Source organism: Wasmannia auropunctata, unplaced genomic scaffold (assembly GCF_000956235.1).
Source record: "Wasmannia auropunctata unplaced genomic scaffold, wasmannia.A_1.0 LD335963.1, whole genome shotgun sequence".
NCBI classification, from domain to species: domain Eukaryota; kingdom Metazoa; phylum Arthropoda; class Insecta; order Hymenoptera; family Formicidae; genus Wasmannia; species Wasmannia auropunctata.
The window spans coordinates 68,865-90,912 of NW_012026927.1; the positions used below are offsets into that span (position 1 = coordinate 68,865).

Sequence of the window (22,048 nt, forward strand, 5' to 3'; positions counted from 1 at the left end):
CATCCATAATTTAATCAGTTTGCATTCATAATTATACAATATACATTATACAATATACATTAGCTCATTTTACAAAAATATGATTAAAAATTTTATTTAGCTTATGAAACATAATCTCCATGTGAATTATGTTATTCATTGTTTATGGCCATGTATGTATTTATTATGAATAATAATGGAGAATATATGCATGACAAATTAAAATGATATATATCTGTATGCCGCAAATAGTAAAATAAATATTAAGGAATATATAAAACAATATTATTAGTAGGGCATATACCGTGCTCTTATATATGTAATAAAATTTAATTTTTAACATCCTGAATTGCTCGAATCATTGACCGTTTTTTTTTGCCCTTCTAATTGTTTATTAATCTCGAGCGGAATTTTGATTTAATATTATTAGTAACAACAGGTAATATTAAAATTAAAAATTGAACATATATGCACGTAATAATCGTCTTTGTTTATCTTTATTAACATTCACGATATATTAATATCGAATCTATTTACTTATGTTCTTTATGTACTTATTTATGAAAATAAAATTTATTATATTGCGTACATTATTTGCAATACAAATATTAAACAAGTAAATAATGAATTATGCGACCCCAGGTTATCTGGCCCGGCTTATTGATTAGACTCCAAACTATATGTATTCAATATTTTATTGAGTATGATAATTAAAGATGTATTAATACATAAGTGTTTTATCTCGGAATTTCACACATTTTTACATTGTGAAAAATTATTATATATAATTTTTTAACTCGGTGAATTAAAATGAAAAAGTATATTTTAATTTATATTATATTTATATATGCGTATATTTATTTCATCTTCTCTATTTTTAAAGTATCTTTTCATTCTTCAACTGAATTATATATATATATATATGTTTTAAAAATACTACTAGTCCATACACATTTATTTTAAAAGTTCCTCACTCAGATGTTACTTTCAGTCAAAGTCTATTCGATCATTACAAAACGATTGAAGCACTCCGATGTGTCGTGGTTACTACTAATTAATGCTTAAGTATTATAGTAACTAACGAATTGACGAAGGATCTCTGAAACGGAGGGGGGGGGGGAGGATAGAGCGACGGGTCTCTACGTCCTCGCCGAACATAACGCCGGGATGGTACTTTGAAATTTTAATGAGCCGCGCTCTCTGACCCCATCGTTGGAGATTCGAGCGGGAGCGCTGTCGGTGCGACGAAGGAACGGGGTCCGCGTCTCAATACCGACGAAGTTGAAAGTTACTGCGGAGGGGAGGAGGGAAGGCGGTTCCCGCGAAAAGTTGCGAGAAGTCAATTAGTATGGTGCTCCTTTCACAGGGATGCCCGTCGCGCGCGGTTGTTAAGGTTCCAGCTGCCGGTATATACGATAATCTGAAGGACTTTAAAAGAGAGAGGCCGCCGCCAATAAGGCTGCTCGTTATGCAACACGCCAGGCGCGATAAAATAATACGCCTCCGGCATCACTTTCTGAGAAACTGAAGTTCAGTAACTGTAAGGGTATTAGGTCGCAAAAACTCTTATGGAATTAGTCTTACAGTTTTGTACAGAATTAAACGGTATTTATATGTTGGAATTCTTGCGGGCTCTCTTGCGAGGAGGACGCTTGAATAAATATAAATTCGTAGATCAAATGCTCACAAAAATTTTGATAAAAATACAATACTATACAATTGTAATTCTATCATAAAATATAAGGTAAATATTCTACCTGTAGAAAAATTCTTCCGGTTCCATTTGTACTAAAAAAAAAAATACGTTTTTACAAATTAATAAAGCACAAAATGTAATATGCGGATAGAAATAAAATAATACCAGGTGATATGGATATTATCGTTGCTAAGCGACTGTGTGCATCGATATCGATATATCACGCCGATTCTCTCTTGGCAACGAATTGGAGACACTTTCCTTTACAGCAGCTTAAATCTACTGCGTCTCGAGAGAATGCCTTGGCAATGACCCGGCAAGACCTTTTTACGAGGGCGGAATAATTATGAGTCTAAGTCCGGCTGTTCACATTTTCACGTCGCGCACCCCCACCGTGTAATAATTCAGTCCTACCCTTCTCACAATTTCTCGCCGGGGTCGCAGCAGTTGTTTTAATATTTCTAAAATAGTCCGTCGTGCAATTTCAGGAAAGAAAAAAAATAAGTTGGCGGAGAACTGCTCTCAGAGCGATCGTTAATTTTAACATATCGTCCCTCAAGTGGGAAACCATAAAGTTAAATTAGATCGTACGTACGTCGCGTACTTTCATTAATTAATTCTGACGTTTCAACCCGTAAAAGTTACGGTTTTATTACTCATTTGTACTATTAATCCGCTTAACGCTCGTTAATGCCAGTTCCGCGCGCGTACTCATAAAATTACGTAATTACTTCGCGTAAGATGCTAATCAACCTGATTACACAGCGGCGTGGTAATTTAAATAGTAGCCGGCAGTGCTCGTAAAGCAGCCGAGTAAGAAGAGGCATAATCGCGCACCTTTTTTTACCGCTCACGTCGACGTCCGCGTCGTCAGACCGCGCCGCAGACTTTATCTCCGACGTTCTCGCGCCATTGATTTAAACCCCCTTCCCCCCTCCCCCCTCCCCTGGAGTCTTATCTCGCTCGCCAGATTAAGAAGAATACCGAAATCTCCCCTCCTCGCACAATTCCGAGATAGCGGAGTCGCCGTTAGTCGACTGCGGTTAGATTCATCAGCGCGCGGACGCCATTGGCACACGAGGGAGGGAAAATAACTCTCGTGGCCGGCGGCCAAGATCATAACGTATCCGAGCCTCTCACGACAATCCGGACGGTCGATTTTTCGGTCGACGACGACGGCAAGTAGATCGAACGTCGCGCAGACTGCGCGATCTTCCTCGAGCGCGTTGGGGGAAAAAGGAGGAACTCGGAATAGGCATCGATGGGTCTCGATGATCCTCACCGAGACCCATTGTCGCGGTGACGCTTTCCCTCCGATTTATTGTACGGAACTTCGCAGAGAGATGCACGAATTCTCCGAGGACGAATCCCTGCCCATTGTGCGCGCGCGGGCAGACGTTAGACCTTGAGCTCGACGCGGATTTCCGCGAATCTCATCTATACCGTGACCATCCCCCGAATGCGTATTGCGACTTATCCCGTAATGGGCCTGACCTTCGAGAACCTTCCGCTGCGGATGATCTGGCCGTTGAAGAGGGGTCGAATCCCGCGTCTTCGGCGAACCTCTCGAAATATGATTAATCCTCGTCGAGCTCTCGTCGGCAAAACCGGCAGGCGAGTGAGAGGTAGGTGGCATTTTGACCCTCGAGTTTTCACGCCAAGCTGATTGCGGCAGGAAACTCCGTTAAAAGGGGCGAGGAGAGGGGGGGAGGAGGTGGCTAACTTTCGTATTTCTCGTCCACGACGTCGACGTCAGCCACAGAAACTTTTTCGACAGCGCGCTGTCGTCGTAAACAAATTCAGATACGATTGGCTGGCTGGGGTGGCCCGGGGTTGGCTGGCTGGCTCGCCTCCACCATTCGCTTTCGCCTTCTCTTATTTTCGCCGCGTTTCCGGACGCCCCCCAGTCTGCGAGCCGACCCTCCTATGCTTTCTGCTCCGCTTTCGCGAAAATACGCATCGTTCTCTCTCTCTCTTTCTCTCTCTCTTTCTCTCGTCCCCCGCACGCGATCGATCTCGCTTTCCAATTTAGTACTTGAAACCAGAGGCTGCGCCCTTGAAATAAGAGCCGCCGACGTTGCTCTTCGTACGATGATACTGAATCCCGTCTGGCCCCGTTACAAATGTAACTTGGAATTCCGTCTTGAAACCAATATTGCTACGAATCCTCTAGATAAAACATCTCGAGCTTATCGGGCTGAAGTTGAAATGACTCCCCATGAATTCGCGCGAGGATGATGAGACAGATATCGCCGTGGATATCTTCGAGAGTTGACGGATTAATGAGCAGATTGCGCATTACTCTTTCCATCGGATAAAATCAGATAGAGCTGAATAATATATTTATTGATCTCACCACGCTTGACGAAATTGGATGTTCCTCCTTGCAGCCTCGCTGCCGTAGCTGAGATTTCGTTTGAGTCATCGAAAATTCATGGATTTTGCTCCGAGGGAGTCTGCAAGACGCCATTTAATTGGCGCTTTAAAGTCCGTGGGATAATGTAATTACTAACGTGAGCCAAGTGGACAAGTGGGACGAGGCTACTCGACTATGCATAGTCTTCGAATCAATTGGCGCAAGGTTATACGATTGACTGCCGGTAGGGCGGTATCAAGTTAGATTCTCGAGTAATGAAGTGGCTGTGTAACCGAATTACAGCGCGAAACTCAGAAACGCAACTAACGCCCCGGGAGGAACCGCAATGAAATACGGCGATTCGATTAGTTCGAACAGCAATCAACAACTATATACTTTCGAATAAGAAGAAGAAAGACGCCATCGACAGTCCAAGATGTTCATCACCTTAATGCTGTGTAGATGTGATAGAAAACATGTGAATACAGTGGTATAACTTTTCGGAATTTCTTGCTATTTTAACAACGTTGCTGTCAGTGACAATTTTAATATAACTTCAAGTTTAGTAATAACTTTAATGTACAATTTTCACCATGCAGTATTAATATCGTTACATGTAACTGTATAAATTATTACATAACTTATATTCATTAATGCGGAAAAACTCGGTTAAAGGTATTGAGAAATAATTTTTTTTCCACAAAGCGTTTATACAAATTAAATCGAACATGACTGTCGGCCGTTCGCGTGTTGTAACAAGCGTTGTACGCGGAACGATATCATCAGCGTTCCCATATATAGATGAATTTTTTTTCCAGAGAGAGGATAACTTTTCCGCAATGTAAATCCCGGCAAATGCGAAATTGCATTTATTCCCAGGGTTGCCGTTAGATGATTTTTTTTCTCATCAGCGACAAAAGCCGTGGGCTACATCGCCGTAGAAACTCAGTTGGATAAAACTTTGAAATTCGACGGCGACATTCATTCGACACAAATTACATTTGTTTCGCTCCAGAGCCGAAATGCAATCAATCAATGCAGAATAGCCAATATATTTACACTATATTACATAAAGAGATTTTGTGTGCATTCCGATACAAAACGTCAAATGGTTTTGGCTGAATAGATTTTTATTCAAGAATAAACAGCGAGAAATATCTAAAATATTCACAAGAATATTAAAAATATTTTTATGAAAATTTGAGGAAAGAATGTTTACGCATAATTGTGCAATCTTTTGCTTACTAATTGTTTGTCATCATATTTGTTTCTTCGAAATAACGTAATTTTCAACTATTTCGAAAGTAGTAACTGTGCATTTTACAATAGGCGGAACCGAAATTGCTGTTTTTTCATCTAGAATTTATGATTCAACGGTGAATTTTCATTCATAACTCAATTCCTGCAAAATATGCCCGTTTTTGTATATTTTAGCAAAAATAAACACCTTCCCTTTATTCCGTAAAATAGTACGCGGATGGTGCCATTGTTTGTCATTTCGTACCAAAAGTAATCACAGAAGTGGCAAATACTAGAGCGTAGAAAATTGCGATTATTGCTCCGTTTGGCGCGGGGTCTGGCAAAATAATGTCGAAAATATCGCCGCTTTTTCCTATCCCGCGGGTCTGTATCCTTCGAGTGCCTCTTGGTAGGACAACGGACGCGGGGGCAATAAAACGTCAGACTTATATATATCGTTTTGCCGATCGTCCATCGATCGAGAAAATATTCGTGCGGTCCTGCGCGCGTGTGCGCTGTAAACGATACAGGAAACTCTACGTGTGCGTAAAATGAAACAATTTTTTTCCCGAACATCGAGTGTCGCGCGAGATATATTCGTCGCGACAAGTTCGATATTTCCGTTCGGATGACTATATACATGTATCGAAACCATGTTCATTCCGTAGTAGATTACGTATGACGTAATATCGTCCGTTTGTTCTTTCGGCCATTGTTTCTCGCACACAGCTCGTTTGTATTTAACAACGATTTAAGAAACAGCGCGATTGCGCAATTAATTTACATGGGAAATTGAAAATTTTCCGCGAATTTAATTGCAGGAATGCGCGGATAATAAAATCTGCGGAAATTCAAGCTCTTTGTACGAATTATGACATATCGATTTTCTATACAGTGAAGGATGATATTATATAACATCGGCAATGCTTTTAAAATTATTGTTTTTCGATGAAAAAGTTTATTGATATTACAAAATGTTTTTCCATCAGAGTTACAACGATTACATAACATGTAAAGAAAAAAAAAGATGTGCCAATGATAAATATTAATATTAAAATTGAGCAGTTAACTGCTCTTAATCGCAAACTGACATTACGAATTGCATTTTGTTATTTTTTTGCAAAGCGCGATATGGACATGATATGGACGTTAAGAGAAAGTAAAGTGTAACAAAGAAACGTGAAAGGATAATTGATGGATCGAGCACCATCGCGTTATTTTTTTGTTCCATCTCCTTTGGTTTTGATATTCCAACGTTATATCCGCCATTACAATTTTTCTGCCTGCGGTAGTCTACTTTCATTTTTCGACATGCATTTTATTTCCTCGGCTATTCAACTGCTTACTAACGTCCCTTTACTTCCCGCTTTCTGTCCCATCCGCTCTGATCCTTATTCCCGCGTTATGCCGCTAAGTTCAATATTTTTTTCTTCCTTTCTCTTTAGGGAAACACTGCTGCTAGATTAAAACAAAAAATTACTGTACGGATATTAAAAAATAATACGTTTCAGAATACTCTTTAGTCTGGCAACTAATCGAGTACCGGCAAAATCCAATTTGTTAACGATTTCATTGAATAGAATTTCCGTTTTTCAGAAAGGCGAGCTTGATATTACAAAAAGTCGTTTTTACCAAGAATAAATCGATCCCAAGTGTGGTCAAAGAAAAATTTGTGGTTAAAAGAATATCCACTGAAACACACCTTCTATAAAGAGTAAACGCATTTGTTCTGCGCTAACGATCAAGAGATCTTTTTGGTTCTAAAATTCCATGCTTTTATCGCTACAATCTTTTCGCCTACTCCTGTTACTCGCTTCCATCTTCTAGCGTGCATTTTATTTCTTTTCTGCCCGCTCGATTCGTCTTCTCTTGCCACAGGGCGAAACGCGATTAAATTGAAAACGGAAATTAATATTTTTAAAGAACAATATAGTACTAAATACGTATGTTTTAAAAAAAAGAGAAACAAGCGAAGGAACGATAACATTTTATTTATTATAAATGGACTTTTATTGAAAATTGTTTCTATAAAGAGAAATAGCATTTTAATGAAAAAAAGAATTTATACAAAATAAAAGAGAAAGAGAAATAGAAGGGAGAGAGGGAAAGTACGAGCATGTTTGCCGAGGACTAACGGTTACCCTATTAAGCAACGAATTAAACCTCGTACACTTTCGAGAGAGACTCGTTTACAGGCAACTTGATTTTTTCACGCTTTGCGCTTTGAGCGCCAGCACGAGTCGGCTGAAAGTTTATTTTAGCCTCGACCATTTACCTCCGCATGCTTGCCCATAGCTTAATAATCTGTGCAAATTTAATGCTAAGCAAATTGAAGCGATGCAATAATTAAGTCGCATTCAAAACGTAGACAGAAGGGCCGTAACGTTAAATCAATATATCGAGCACGCCGTGAATTAAATAAGTTCGTATAAAAGTTTATATATTATGAAAAAAAGCATTTCTTTCTCGATAATTTCGAAGTTTGCAAAATTTTTCCAAGTTTTAATGATTACGTTCGTCTCTGAGCTTTCCCAGGCGAATCGATCGAATGATTTATTAAGATTTTACATCGATGTAGGGAAATTATTTTACAGGTATCTCTCGTGAAACACAAATTCTTCGATTGAGCTATTTTTAATTCTGATTATATTGACGTCGAAAAGCGATACGAATATTGTCATCAGATAAAATTTTATTGGTCCAATCGCGTTTAGCACTTTTTCCGTAGCTTTGTATCACCGGTCATGTCATTAGAAACGGTACGCTATAAAGAAAGGAACCGTCCGGATTGTTGTAATCCGCGTATAATGACGGCGATATCACCGCCGTAGCGTGGAATGATAATGGAACCTCGAAAACCCATTATCTCACTGCACAAGAAGCCATTACTCCGCCGGCTTCCAGCTTCCCGTTGATCTTTTCCGCTGTTTCCCTGTGATAATCGGAGATAACTGGACGGGGCGGCGGCTTAATCATCCATTACGAAAAGACCCGAGAATTTTTTAAACCCACAAAAAGATTTCGCCCATATCCTTCTGTAGACCCTAAATATTCGTTATCACTGCGTCATAATCTAATCGTACAAAATTTTTCCTCAATTCAAAAATGCTTCGCAACACATGATTCCGCCGATTTTATTCCAGCGATGTATGTACAGCAAGACACTTGGTGACGGTCTTGGCAGGCATTTGGCATTTATGCGTTCACTGACTGCGCATATCCGTTCTATATCCGCCTCGCAATTCCTCGCAGCGTGTCTCTCACGTGCAGACAATCGTCATGCCGCACTTCGCGCCGTAACTCCCGGGAAGCCCGCGAGCAATCCGGAAGTGCGATACCGCTCGCGTTTACCGAGATTCGCTATTCGTGTGTGGCACTTGATCTAGCTACAACGCTGTCTCGTTGTCGCCCAGACGGCGAGGACAACTTCGCGGTACGTACGGCACGCTCCGAAAATCGATTTCCGTCCGCGAGACAACGTAAATTAACCTGGCGACGTGGAGACAGAGACGGAGGGATGGGGGGGGGGCGCAGGCGGGGTTTGTTCCTGCGGACGGGCGCGGCGCAGAGGCGATGCTCGAGTAACTCCGGGCCGGTCGGTTGTCTAACGTTGGCCGGACGTGCGGCAACACTCGGAACTTACGCGAGATAACCCGGCGGGTGTGCCAGTACCCAAGGCTCCAAGGCTAACCGGTCATTCTGCACGTACAACAACCGACCCTTATGCTCGCGCCATAACCTCCCCCCCCCCTCCCCCCTCGAAGTGGTGGCGCAGGGAGAGGACGACAATGGTACGATCGTGTCCTACATGTAGTGTAGCGTTAATGCGGCGTTACCCTCAGTTTACGGCGGTTTTCTTGGCCATGCCGGGGTGGATTATCGACCGTGACACGGCATCATTATGTCGGCATTAACGGTACAGAGAGGGGGGCGGGGAGGAGGAAACTCGTAATTTCCGCGAGTTAATCGCTTTCTTCTCTCTCGCGCGAGGAGAGGTCGGGAGGAGAGGGCGGGGAAACGTTAATTGCGTACAGGAAGAAAAACCGCTTGATTGAACTAATAGCAACATTACACTCGCGATTTTTCTCCGGATAATTAAAATCAGCCCTCTGGGGGGATTTTATCGCCGAGAATACCGGGCTGAATTATTGCTCCTTAATGCGAACGCAGATTTGCCAAGCTATATATATATATATACTCGAATCAAATCCGCTGTCAAGTCGCCAGTGCACGCTGCCCCTGCACCGCCGTCCCGCTCGCTCAAACGAATCTGCCAAAAGGGCCATTCGCGCTAAAACGCCGCGTGTCACTTTTTGTTGCAGCGTGCCAGCAGGTCAAGCACGGCGTCCAGGCGGTCTTCGGGCCCTCGGACCCGATTCTGGGCCAACACATTCACAGTATCTGCGACGCCCTCGATATTCCGCATCTCGAGGCCAGGCTGGACCTGGAGACGGAAGCGAGAGAGTTCAGCATTAATCTCTATCCCGCACAAAGTCTGCTCAACGCCGCTTATCGGGACATCATGGAGTTCTTCAATTGGACCAAAGTGGTGATCATCTACGAAGACGACCATGGTGAGTGATCATAAATTTAACGCGCGTTCCGTATTTCGGTAATACCAATATCGATCCGTGCGTTTATAATGATGATAATTAATGATATAATGATAACGCGTCTATTAAACTGGCACAGCTACTTTAACACATTCGAGTGAAACTGAAATTTAGCATATTTAATTTGCTGTTTTTTTTTTTAATTTACTTTTGTTATCTATTCGCTAAAAGTAGTGGCTGTCAACTTAATAGTCGTGGCTTAATATATTGACTACTTCTACACACAAATACAGAACATTGCGTGAGAAAATTGAAAGCGAGACGGCTCAGTCGAATTTTTCAATGCCCATCGGCATGCCGAACATTTGTCAAAAATTCGTTTTACGCGTCCACTAAAACTTCTCAGAACGTTTTAACGTGCGCGCTATTCTAACGCTACATAGGATCGCGCTAATGGCGCTGTGCGTTTTTGGTTATAAATAAATGTAAAACGGCATAGGATTCTCGTTTCTTGCGCGCGAGAACGGGGGAAAGAAGTTACGCGTACTTTTACCAAATTTGCCGAGAGCACATTTTCCTTTTTATCGCGAGTAATATACGGAGAGAAGAATGCATATTCATAACGTCACTGTCGTATTCAACGAAATCGCGACTACTTAACTGATTAAATGGAAATTATATTGTCATCTCTCAAATCTCTTTAAATGTTTCGACGGGTGAATCGTTGTGTTTGTTCTGTAGAAGTCGGAGACAAATTAAAAAAGAAGATTGTCTCTGTTTAAAGAGAGTTTAGACCTATAAGGAGTGCAGAAAGTTTTTACGCAGCCTCTGCTGTTTCTTGCATTACATAAAAGTATTGCAGATAAGCATTACGCGTCGAACGAAATTCGAACGATTGGACGTTCAAAGTCCAGTTCGAAATTTTCCTTGGCATAAAGCCGATTTCGAAGTTCTTTGAAATCCGAACTGAATATGTACGGTCATCTTTTACAAGAGTCCGCGTATACATGGGCAACATGTTAAAGCGATATTTCTCTGGTGTGCTTTCGCGTAAAATTATGCTTTACCTAGTTTGAGAGAAAGAGGAGTAAGAAGTTAGTAGCGATGGATGATTTGAAAGATCTTGGTACAGGGATTGAAGTCGGATTGAAGCTAACGTTGAGCCCGTTTCTCCCTGGAAAAGAACACACACACACACACACACACACACACACTCTCTCTCTCTCTCTCTCTCTCTGGCAAACCAGTTCCATAATTAATTAATTCGCATAATGGATCCATTCGAATAGTTCGAAGACGTTGCAAGCAGTGAATGAGGCATTTATCCTTTAAAGACGTACACGATGGCAGATTAAGATGCTCTTGAGAATTATAAATTCATTTTAATGTCGCCCGTCCAATTTGGGATGTTACCGCGAATATGAAATCAAGGAATTTTCGAGGAGCGTTAATTATCATTATGTTTGATGTCTTTTGTAATAAATTGTATAATTAAGGAAATTTCTCAAAACTGGGGCAAATAATTCTTGGCATTCGTGCATATCTCGCTCTCTTTCCAGGCTGCTCTTCCCATGTTCTGAGATTCTTTCGGATCTTCGAACATAAATTGCTGTCGCGGGATCGATACTTTCAATGCGTTGCCGTATTTCTGCCATGTTATATGCACCGAAAATGCGCCGGCAAAAACGCATTATTTAAAGGGGAACGACTATACGTTCGATGACCACGATGCGTTCGAACTGCAACTCCCGTAATTTACGGGAAATAACAGGCGAGTGATTAGTGGTCAGCGATCCTCCGGATAACGATGATTACGGTTGAATTAGGGACGGTATCACGGCGACGCGTGAAGAATCGCACGTCATGAACGTGCGTTTCGCGACGCTGGAATATTTCCATGACTGATTATCGCGGTACGTGGGTCGTCACCGCGGTTTGCTACTGTGATACGTGACCTTCTGTAAGATCGTCGCCAAAATCCACCGTCTGCGGACATTTGTCGTGTCGCAAGAGGCATTTTAGGTTTCATCTCCGTAGGCAGTTTTTTTTTTGTAAATCGCTTGTAATTTTACCGCTTGTGACAAATCGTTGCGATTATTAAGACATCCGGTCGTCAAGTACAAGAAATGGCGCGTACAGAATCAATTGTCAATATAAATTATTATCTTTACTTTTAACACACAAAAAAATATTACAAAAAATAATTTTTTGTAATATTTAATGAATCGAAATAATTGATCAAATAATCCATACGCATTGATGATTGTGAAATCACATTAATTAATACAATAATTAATAGAAATTAAATAAAGTACAATTTTTAGAGTTGTACTTTATTAATGAGATTAGAATTTTACGGCATGATCACGATTTGCAATGCCAACAGCAGCCTAGTGAGTATCGCGAAACGATATTGGCGTAAAATGGAGAGAGAGAGAGAGAGAGAGAGAGAGAGAGAGAGAGAGAGGGAGAGAGATAAGCGATAAAGAGATAAAGAGAGAAAGCTATATCAATTTGTTAAATCATTTTGCCATAAATTCAACTATACATAACATAATTATTAAGCCTTTAGAGGAAAATTAGTGTGCTATGATCCACCGATATTGAATAACGTCAACAGACATGTGAAACTGATAACAAAATCAATTGGACGCGTTACGCGTGGCTCGAATATCTGTAATGGCATCTGATTACGGGACGATTAAAAGCGATGTTATCGCTGCAGTCGAGTGAAACATGTTATGCGCGTGGTAAAAGTGAAATGAAACGGCGCCGTCGATAGACACCCGACGCGCGTTCACCGATGGAGCGGTAACATCTTAAGTTTTTCTATCCAACTTTGCTCTGCCGCGTCGATAATTTCATTTCCGCGTCTTTCTCTCTACGGGATTTTCTCGGAATTTAACCACCTTTGATGAAAACATCTCCCGAGCTTAACCGCCTTCCACAACGAGCTTAGCTATTTGTGAGGGAAGTACACGTACAAGCCGATTAGAACGCCCCTGACCCCCTATAGCCGCCGGTTCCCCGCGCTATCTCGTCCAACCACCCCCCCCTCCCCCTCGCGCATCCCCGCTTCCTGGCAGAGCCGACGTTGAATTCCTCGAGAGATTTACCGGGACTCCGGGTTCTCCGTGTTTCCTACACTTTCAATTCCGGCGTGCTATGTACCCGCGAAGTGTAAGGGATCCGGGTCGGCGAAATCGTACACGTCTCGAGCATGTTTGCCGTTACGAGCCGAGCCCGCGATTCGTTCAGCGGAATTTCGTCTTATCTGCGGGATCGAACATCGTCGCGACGACACGTCGCGACGTGACACGTCGTTCGGGTGGCTCGATGTCGATCTTACGGCTTTGCCAGCCCAAAAAGCTCTCGAGTCAACTATCCCTCCTATATATATATTATATCGTTGCAAAATCGCCAAATTGCGGATTAGCCGTAAGTCTATGCGCTATATTTTCGTATCATGTGACTAGAAGAAGATTAAAGGATCTCGGAAGTTCGAAGAGTCATTCGTCCTCTTGAATTTAAATCACTTAGCCACGTTGGTGAGTCATAGATGTTGGGCAGTTTGCGAAATTGACTCATTCAATTGACGAGCTAGTGCCGCCGCGTGTTCCACGCGGCTGTCTTGGGAGCCAGACAGCGTGGCATTAGATCTCTTTCAACTTTCAAGTAGTTTAGAGAGCCGCTGGCATCGATTCGCGATTACTTTACTCGTTTTCCGTCTCGTGGAGTTACCGCGACGACGCGGAAACTTCCCCGAGCCAATGGCAACTCTCCGCTATCCACTTTGCGCGTTTCTCGAATCGCTGCATCCTATCTAATCAAGCGACGGATGCGTTTCCTTTGCTTTTCGCCCTGTAATTTAGCTCGCGTGCGAATTCAAGGTACACCAATTACGCGCGTAATTAAACCAAAGAAAAAAAAAATTACGAAACGCGTTTAATTTAATTCTACTTCGTAGTATTGTATACGAATCGATGATTCGAATGCTCTCTTTCTCACTCTCCTCTTCTATGCCGATAGATTATTGGTGCCTGAAGAATTCCGTAATCGTTATTCCCTGTATGCCTTTAGACCGCCGCGGAATGTCAATTCAGATCTTTCTCAAAAAGTTCAAACATCTTCGCCTCGTCTGCAATTTCAAACGAAAATGGAATTCCGAATAGAAGACGTACAGAGAATACCATAATATTTCGACGTATAAGGAAGTTTCCCTAATATCCTTAGGCATTTTGTTTCGAGAAATGAGCATAAGAATGTTATTAGTTAGGTACTTTAATATGCAGTTAAAGTTTGGAGCGTTCTTGAAATGGAAATTAAAAATCAACATGGGCATGAAAGTGAGTATATTATATATACTCACACCAAACTTCAACTACATTAAAGTAATTGATTAAGTACAAAGTAAAAAAATTAAAAAATTAAACCGTAAAATAAAAGAATTATAAAGTTATACATATATATAAATAATTATTACTTTATATTCATTTTTTATTTTACGATTTATCTTTTGAATTTTTTAAAAATATTTACTTATTTTTAATTAGTTTCTTTTCTATAATTTTATTATTTTAGATATACATATTTATTTGTATAAGTTTGTTGAATTTGAGTTGATTTTTAATTTCCATACCAAGAACGCTCCAAACTTCAATTATAAAACTTTAACATTTAATATTTAATTGCTTTACTTGACACGTGTCTAAAGTATTGACACGAACATTGTCGTTTATCCGACCGCGAGGGCGGCATTTATCTTCAAGTCTAATTGAGTTTCGCTCCCATTCACGCGAGGAAGATATCACGCATTAACACAGAACGAGCAAAATCAAGCCACCGCATTAGAAACCTCTTCCGCCATACAACAAACGCTCTCCGCATAACTCGCTGGCAGATATAGCGAATAGACTTTACAATGAAGTCCTGTGTCCGTGGCGCAGTGTAACATCAACGCCAAGTTCCGCGCGTATACACATGCAGATACCCGCCGATGTTAATGGCGCGCCAGAGAAATCGTGACCGCGCGAGCTGAGCTGTCTAGTTTTGCACCTGCGAGACACACGACTCACCAGCCCGCTCAGAGCAACGACATTTGGCACGTCATTAACCTGACGTGAATCTATTTTATAAATGCAGCGAGAAGTATATTATTGCTTGCTTAACGTTATATTACATCATTCTTACGTTATGTTACTTAGGCGAACAGATGGTTACGTTGAGCGTTAAATTGCATGTCGAAAACAGCAGCAGTAGAAACGTTGAGTTTACGTCACGTTGAGAAAGAGTTTTTTCCGATTGAAATAACGACGTGATATCGTCGCGAATAATAATCGTCGACGAGATATTAAGCGAAAATTCTTCCACGCGCGCCCGTCTTTTATATGAGGTGAGTTACGTGCTCGAGCTCGTCAGGCATTATTCAACGGAGAGTCGACAGCGAGATTCCGACATCGTAATTACATCTAGGAGCCCATCGAAGTTATACGCGAAGCGAAGCCGCCACGTGGATTAATGTTTCACCGGTTAATTCGGCGCCGGTCGGTTTTTCAATCCGCGGTATAATAAGATCGAGACCTTCATTCATTCGCGAGAGAAGTAGTATCAAGGGGTGGGAAATTCACCGTGAGATGATGGTACTTTCCGCTTTTTCTCCACCCGAAAAAGGAGCACGTCGAGTGGCCGAAACGGTTTCGAGCTCCCCGACTTCGTGCTCCCCGCCCGACCTGATTCCGTGTCCTTATACGTCCCGAGAATCGCCAATGAACCTTCAACCTGGCCCATCACAGTCCATTGTGGAACTTCCAAGACTCCATCGAACAACCATCTCCACGTTCCGCGCCTCCCCGCCCCTCTTACGTTACTCCACACTCCTTTCCACCTCGTCGTTCCTCACCATCCGCATTCCTCACGGAACCCTTCAGAATAATAGAGTCGCTGGCGGAAGGACGAATCGTCCCGCTGAACTCACGGCCCTGCATTTTTATATTTCGATGTAGAATGGTGAAAAAAAAAAAAACAAGAGAATCTCCGGCTCGCGTATTTTTCATTTTTCTTCACGGCAGCCAACATTTTTATTGGGATATTTTTGCATCTCTCAAATTTCATCGAACATCACGGATGTATCGTGAGGCTTAAAATAAAAGCGCTCAAAATATTATATACATTTTTAACTTTAAAATTAGTGATAATTTGCAAAACAATATATTGTTAACATTTTTGATGCACTTGATCCTTTTAACAAAAAAAGTTCGAAATTTTTAATGCCACATATGCATGCATATGTTTCTTATTTTCGACATTTTATCTGCAATATTCCGTCTAGATATTTTCTTCTTATTTTGTAGTACGTTCGCCTCGTAAAGTTCGCTAGTTCAAGCATGAAACGTCAAATCCTTTTTACGTGAGATCCGTCAAAACCAGGCGATGTGGCCTTGTATTTTTATAACCTCTGAAAGTGACAGCCCAGCAGTATTCTGAGGATCCGCAAAACCTATACGACGGAAAGCTTCAAGCGCCTTGTGCTTAGCTTCCCTACGAATATCCATATTGAATGCCGAATCGGGATCTTTAACTATTTTTTATCTTTAAAAATATAAGAAAAAAAATCAAGCGGAGAATATAAAATTTGTTTGTCTATTGAACGTTATTATAAGTCGCACATTGCAAAATTTGTTTATTTATATAAAATTGTATATGAGAGATGGAATATGATATCATTTCATAAACTCTTTGATTAGTATAAAATTCTGTAATAAATGCAGTGCAGAATATACTTTATTACTGCTTCCTCCAGAGTTCGATTTGATCTCTTATACAATAGCTTATCATTTTTATCACGCATTATAAATTTTAAAAAGAGAACGTGATCTCTACTCCGCACAGGTCTTAAACCATAATCGATCGTCAATCATTTTAGTCACGTATTCTAAATAATGTCGCTGAGCGATTATCGTTACCAATCATTTCTTCTCTCTCTCTCTCTTTCTCTCTCCTTTATCTTGAATATTATTGAGAAATCGATAATTTCTCTCACGTATTTTCAAATTTCGCCGAATAGACTCGCCCCTTTCTAATTTTGCAGCCACGTGTGCTAAATGGTTCGCCCCAGAACGTGAACCGCGATGATATTCTTCACGGAATCTGAGCGTAATAATACGGTAATTACGAGGAAGTTCAAAGAATACGCAAGGAGCGGAGCGTGAGCGTATTCGTGAAAATTACACGCGGTCGCTGCCATATTTTGCGGGGATATCCCTTCCGCGGATATCCCGCCGCGTGGTGCTGCATCCTTGCGTACGCGAGGAAGAGAATTTCTCCCCCTGTCATAATGAGAATTTTATGACCGACTCCCGGTCCCGTATAACGTGTCCAGTCGAGCGCGTGTGTTTTACACGATAACTAAACCGTGGCGATGGAGGGACGCAGGAGTGCAGGGAATTCATTCCCAGACGCGGCGAAAGTCTTTGTCAACTTTTCGAATAACTCGGCGATCGTTGAAGTTCCGCACGATATGTCGTCTTTCCGCACGAGCGACTGACCGGTCCCGATGGGACGAGCAAACCTTCCGAAAACAAGCCTTTTCACGATCCTTGGTGCGGTTAATGAAAGTCCATCTTGTAACGTGTAACGTCGTTTTAAAAGAAATTCCGTCGCTAATCGGTGACGGTCGATGAATTAGGGAGGACAAATCGTTGTCATAAAATGCAACTATATCGTCTTGAAAAGACGAATGTTATTACATCTTATTTTATTGAAGAAAGATTGCATAGTAAAAAGAAGGACCGACATACAAGTTTGCGTACTCAAAAAAGGGATGTATCTATGAATGAAATAATTCAATGAAATTATTTACAGATTTTAAATATTTTGCGTATTTTTAATAAAATATTGTCATTGAATAACTGGACATTTAAATATTTTCAATTGTTATTTTTCTTTATTTGTTTTATAGAGTACTTTTAAAGTGAGCTATGTTTCAGCGTCATGTTTCAGTGTTTCATCTCAATATTCTCACTGTTCAAGCATTCTCAACAATACGCTACAATTTGTTTTTGGAGGTACAGTTACAGTTTTTAAACTATTTCATTTCGTCAGAGGAGTATTAAATGCGAATTTTTTTTGTTTTTTTTTTTTATTATTTGATTTTCAGTACCTGTTTTTACTCTCGTGAAAGAACAAAAACCTATTGGGGATTTTGAATTGATATACTCACAAAGACTTAGCATTTTTTATTCATATTCTTTACTATTACTACAGCAAAATAACCATTGGGAAATTTGATAACTGAAGCATTAATAAAAATTCATTTAGTTTTCTATATTACAGCACGTTGATCTTTCTTTTTTTTTGATCATTATGAAATTTTTATAAAAAAAAATCTCGAAATTCTTAAAAAATATCTCACTTTTTTTGAATATCATATATAAGACCGTAGTAAATTTGGAAGAATTAACCATGCAACTTTTTGTAAGAAACTTCTTCACAAAAGCAATTGCTATATTTTCCTCGTTCTTTGTCGGAATATAATTGCGGCTCCGCAAGAAAAGTTGTCCCTCCTACTTTCTTGGAATATTATTAAAAGCGTCATCAAGTATCTTTTTTACGTAGCCAAAAACGCATTTATATTCTAAAGCGCTATTTCTCAAAGTACTTTCAAATCGAATCTCTCAGCTGCCGCCCCGCTCGCGCGCTCGCGCGCCTCCAATATTCATTCGGCCGTTCCTCTTGAAATGCGCATGTTTAAGACAGCCGGAGATCCAATTATTTCGATCGTCTGTCACCGCGGCGGCGATCCACTTCGAGGCGGAGGAGCGAAAAAGGAGGAGGCAAGTAATCGTTGACAGCTTCCTTTCGCGCGCGCCGACTCAGCGCAATATTTCGCACTGTCGAGGCACTATCGACATTTCGAGCACGGATCGTAAGTGGTCGTCATTAGAGTGTATAAAAGCCAATATGATAATCTGTCTTCCATTGGGAATAGACACGAACGCTTCCGCGCGGTCCTCCGCAGCTCCCCGGAGAAATTATTGTCGTCGTCGAGTAGCCGGCCGCGTTCGGCTCGACCTGCAATTTTTTTCTTGTCCCGCGCTTCGCAGAGAGCCCTACAAGTGATGCAACCAATTATCTCGGTGGGTGTCTCCCAAGATTTGTGCGACGTCGACAATATTTTACTTGATTCTTTATTTTTCTTAATTCTAATAATTTTGGTATCTCTATCTTTTACTCTTGTTTCTATTAACGATTTTTGTTACCGTTATCATTTTTTTAAGTTAAAAAAAAATTGTATAGATTGCACGTTTATTTATAGAGTTTTATCATATGTAAGCACGTGCGAAACATTGCAGAAGCATCTCTCAGTGCTCGCCGTCGAAAGCCAGGATGATACCCTGCCGTTAAGTTCAAAACCGCGACGTAGATCGCAGTAAGAAATTGCATTGCATCGCGCTCATTTCTGCACGTCACATCTCGCTCGCCTAGGAACGCAATTTTCCTCGGCACCCTTTAAACACAACATACGGTTGAGCCAGGCAATACCAATTCCCTAGTTAGTAATCTGTAAATGGTGCAGTCCTCTCATCATTCATGGAATCCGCAAACGACGTCCCATCCCTCCATTTTGATGGATATTCATCGTGGACTCTGTTGTAACGCCTTGAAACGCAATTCGCGATAATACATCGCACTTTACAGCTTCTCGCCATGTCAATTTTAATAAAAGGTGTCGCTTTCTGTCTCTTTCTCCCTCTCCACCTTGCATGTCGTCCGCGAAATTGCGAGGAGCAGTGAAACGCTCGAAATGCTATTTTAATTAAAACCGCCGTTTCAAACGACTCCCATGAAAGTACGTTCCTGGTATACACAGAGTGTTCATAATTTAAACTGCAACGAGTCACACCACAAGCCGCGAGAAATATTCTACTTATTATTTTCAATTCAGGTTGTAACACTCAACAATTTAATTATCTCTTTAAACCTACCTTTCGCTATCGTGCCGCGCAAGGTGCTTTTAATTTGTAGTTAATATTTTTAAATAATTATGTAGACTTATTTAAAAATGGCACGCTTGTGTGTGCGAGGATTTTGTCAACTGTACAATTATTTACAATTAAACTAAAGAGAATTAAATTAATTAAAAGTATGTCGACGAGATACCTTCATAATATCACGATAAGTACATCGATAAGTTATACAATAATATTTGTAAATTATCGCGTCGAATTTGTATTTGCTATCGCGCAAAAATAATTCTCTTCAGTCGCAGTAGTGTTTTCTTCGTGCACGCAACTCGATATTATATCGCAAAGGCACTACAATCGGTCGTCGCATTGTTGGTGCACCGACGAAACATGCGCGCTCAACTTTGAGCTATTGCAACGGTTATTCGTAGTGTTCCCCCAAGATAGTCGTTCGATGTTGTCCCCCGGGATACGAAATCTTACATGAGAACATTGGTCTTACTCGAGTTTACCGCTCGACACGGCTTCAATTAAACTCGGTTTCTTACTCGCTCCTAGATTAATTACTGCTAACACTTGAGCCAGAATGCATGATAAAATACATTTTCCTGTTTTCTCTTCCTGTCTCTCTTCTCAGAATGAAGAGCTATTTATGATCATATCGAGCTTCTGTTTTCTTAATTCAAATATCACGTTAACATGCTTTTTTTTAAACAGAAGCACGAACACATGTCTCATACGGAAAATAATTTTTACTTCAAATCAAATTAATGATTGATGTTAATCAGTCGAACGATACGAGCAAAGCTGATAGATTATGTGATTTTATTTTTTATATCATTAGAAGCCTCTAAGCGAATAGAGGTAAAATTGCATTACCTATATAAATGTAACGTAAACTTTTCAACCTAACATTTCAATATGATATTGGGTATATGCTTCGACGTCAATGCTCTCTCTCGAGTAAACCCGAACGTATCAGTCAGCGGATCGTTTGCATGGATGGAGTTTATCGTGAAAGATTATCCCGACTTTGGCACTCCGTGCCCTCCCAGGAAACTGACGGGCCGAAACGCTGCCGCCCGTCTCCGGCACGCGTCGGAATCTCAAGAGCCAAAGTTCCGTCGCCGGTAACTTGCAAGAGAGAAACAGAGCCTGGTGTCTCCCCGGAAGACCTGCAAGTCAGATACCTTGATTACTTAGGCGCTGGAGAGTATTGATTTCGTCGGATAGCGCGATTCACGGGTTTCCGTGTCATTAAGCGACCTGTCTGATAATTCCTATACGGAGATCGCGAAACAAACGATTCGCTCGCTCGTTAGACAATCGACTTTAGAAAATTAACTTTTTACATCTTGTGTCGTAGATATATTTGTTGACGAGCAAGCAACGCATCTGCCTCGGTTTTTCAGGATTGATGAAGCTTCGGGATCTGGTGAGGTCACCGAAAATCCGTGATATCGAAGTTAATCTACGGCAGGCAGACCCCAACTCGTACAGGCAGGTCCTCTCCGAAATGAAGAGCAAGGAAATTCAAAATATCATCGTGGACACAAAACCCGAGCACATGCATCATTTTCTACGAATGGTAAGTCATTCTACATGCACGCTCTCACCTTACATATTTTTATATAGGAATTATATACGCGTACAAGTTATTTTTTCAAATATTTTGTCAATTATTGTCGAACTGGAAGAAAATTCGCTTAATTATAAAAATGCGATTAAGAAATTATAAGTGGGGAAGGAGATGATATTTGAATAAATTTTTGAGAAATGATTGGTTTTAAATTGCTCCGAAAATGTATACGCGAGGGAAAAAAAATGCTTGAGAGGCAAAAATAATCGTAAACTTGGGCATGCCCGGATTTTAAGATCACCGATTCGTACATTATGCACATATACCATTTCGCGAAAGCGGTCTCGACTGACCGTGTCGTTTCGCATATATTGCAGATCCTGCAGCTGCAGATGAATGATTACAAGTACCACTACCTCTTCACGACTTTCGTAAGTACCCTAGGGATATTGAAACGCACAGTGAAGACCCACTTGGTCCGCGACTCGATTCGCTCGCTTTTCCGCAGGATATCGAAACCTTCGATCTCGAGGACTTCAAGTACAATTTTGTCAATATCACTGCCTTTCGTTTGGTCGACGCGGACGACGTCGGCGTACGTAGTATCCTGAGGGACATGGAACGCTATCAGCCGTCGGGAAACACCATTCTCAATAAATCGAGGATCATCCAGGTGAGCACACA

At 41.0% G+C, this 22,048-nt stretch overlaps 1 protein-coding gene across 3 annotated transcripts in view; it reads left to right on the plus strand.

The window, feature by feature from the left end:
- Window positions 1-22,048, plus strand: part of LOC105455007 (glutamate receptor ionotropic, kainate 2-like) — a 122,342-nt gene that overhangs the window by 40,120 nt on the left and 60,174 nt on the right. For all 3 annotated transcript variants that reach the window (XM_011698024.1, XM_011698025.1, XM_011698026.1), the window contains exons 4-7: window positions 9,593-9,844; window positions 21,198-21,373; window positions 21,742-21,795; window positions 21,873-22,037. In XM_011698024.1, the coding sequence (XP_011696326.1) occupies window positions 9,593-9,844; window positions 21,198-21,373; window positions 21,742-21,795; window positions 21,873-22,037 (647 nt within the window). The remainder of the gene's footprint in view (window positions 1-9,592; window positions 9,845-21,197; window positions 21,374-21,741; window positions 21,796-21,872; window positions 22,038-22,048) is intronic.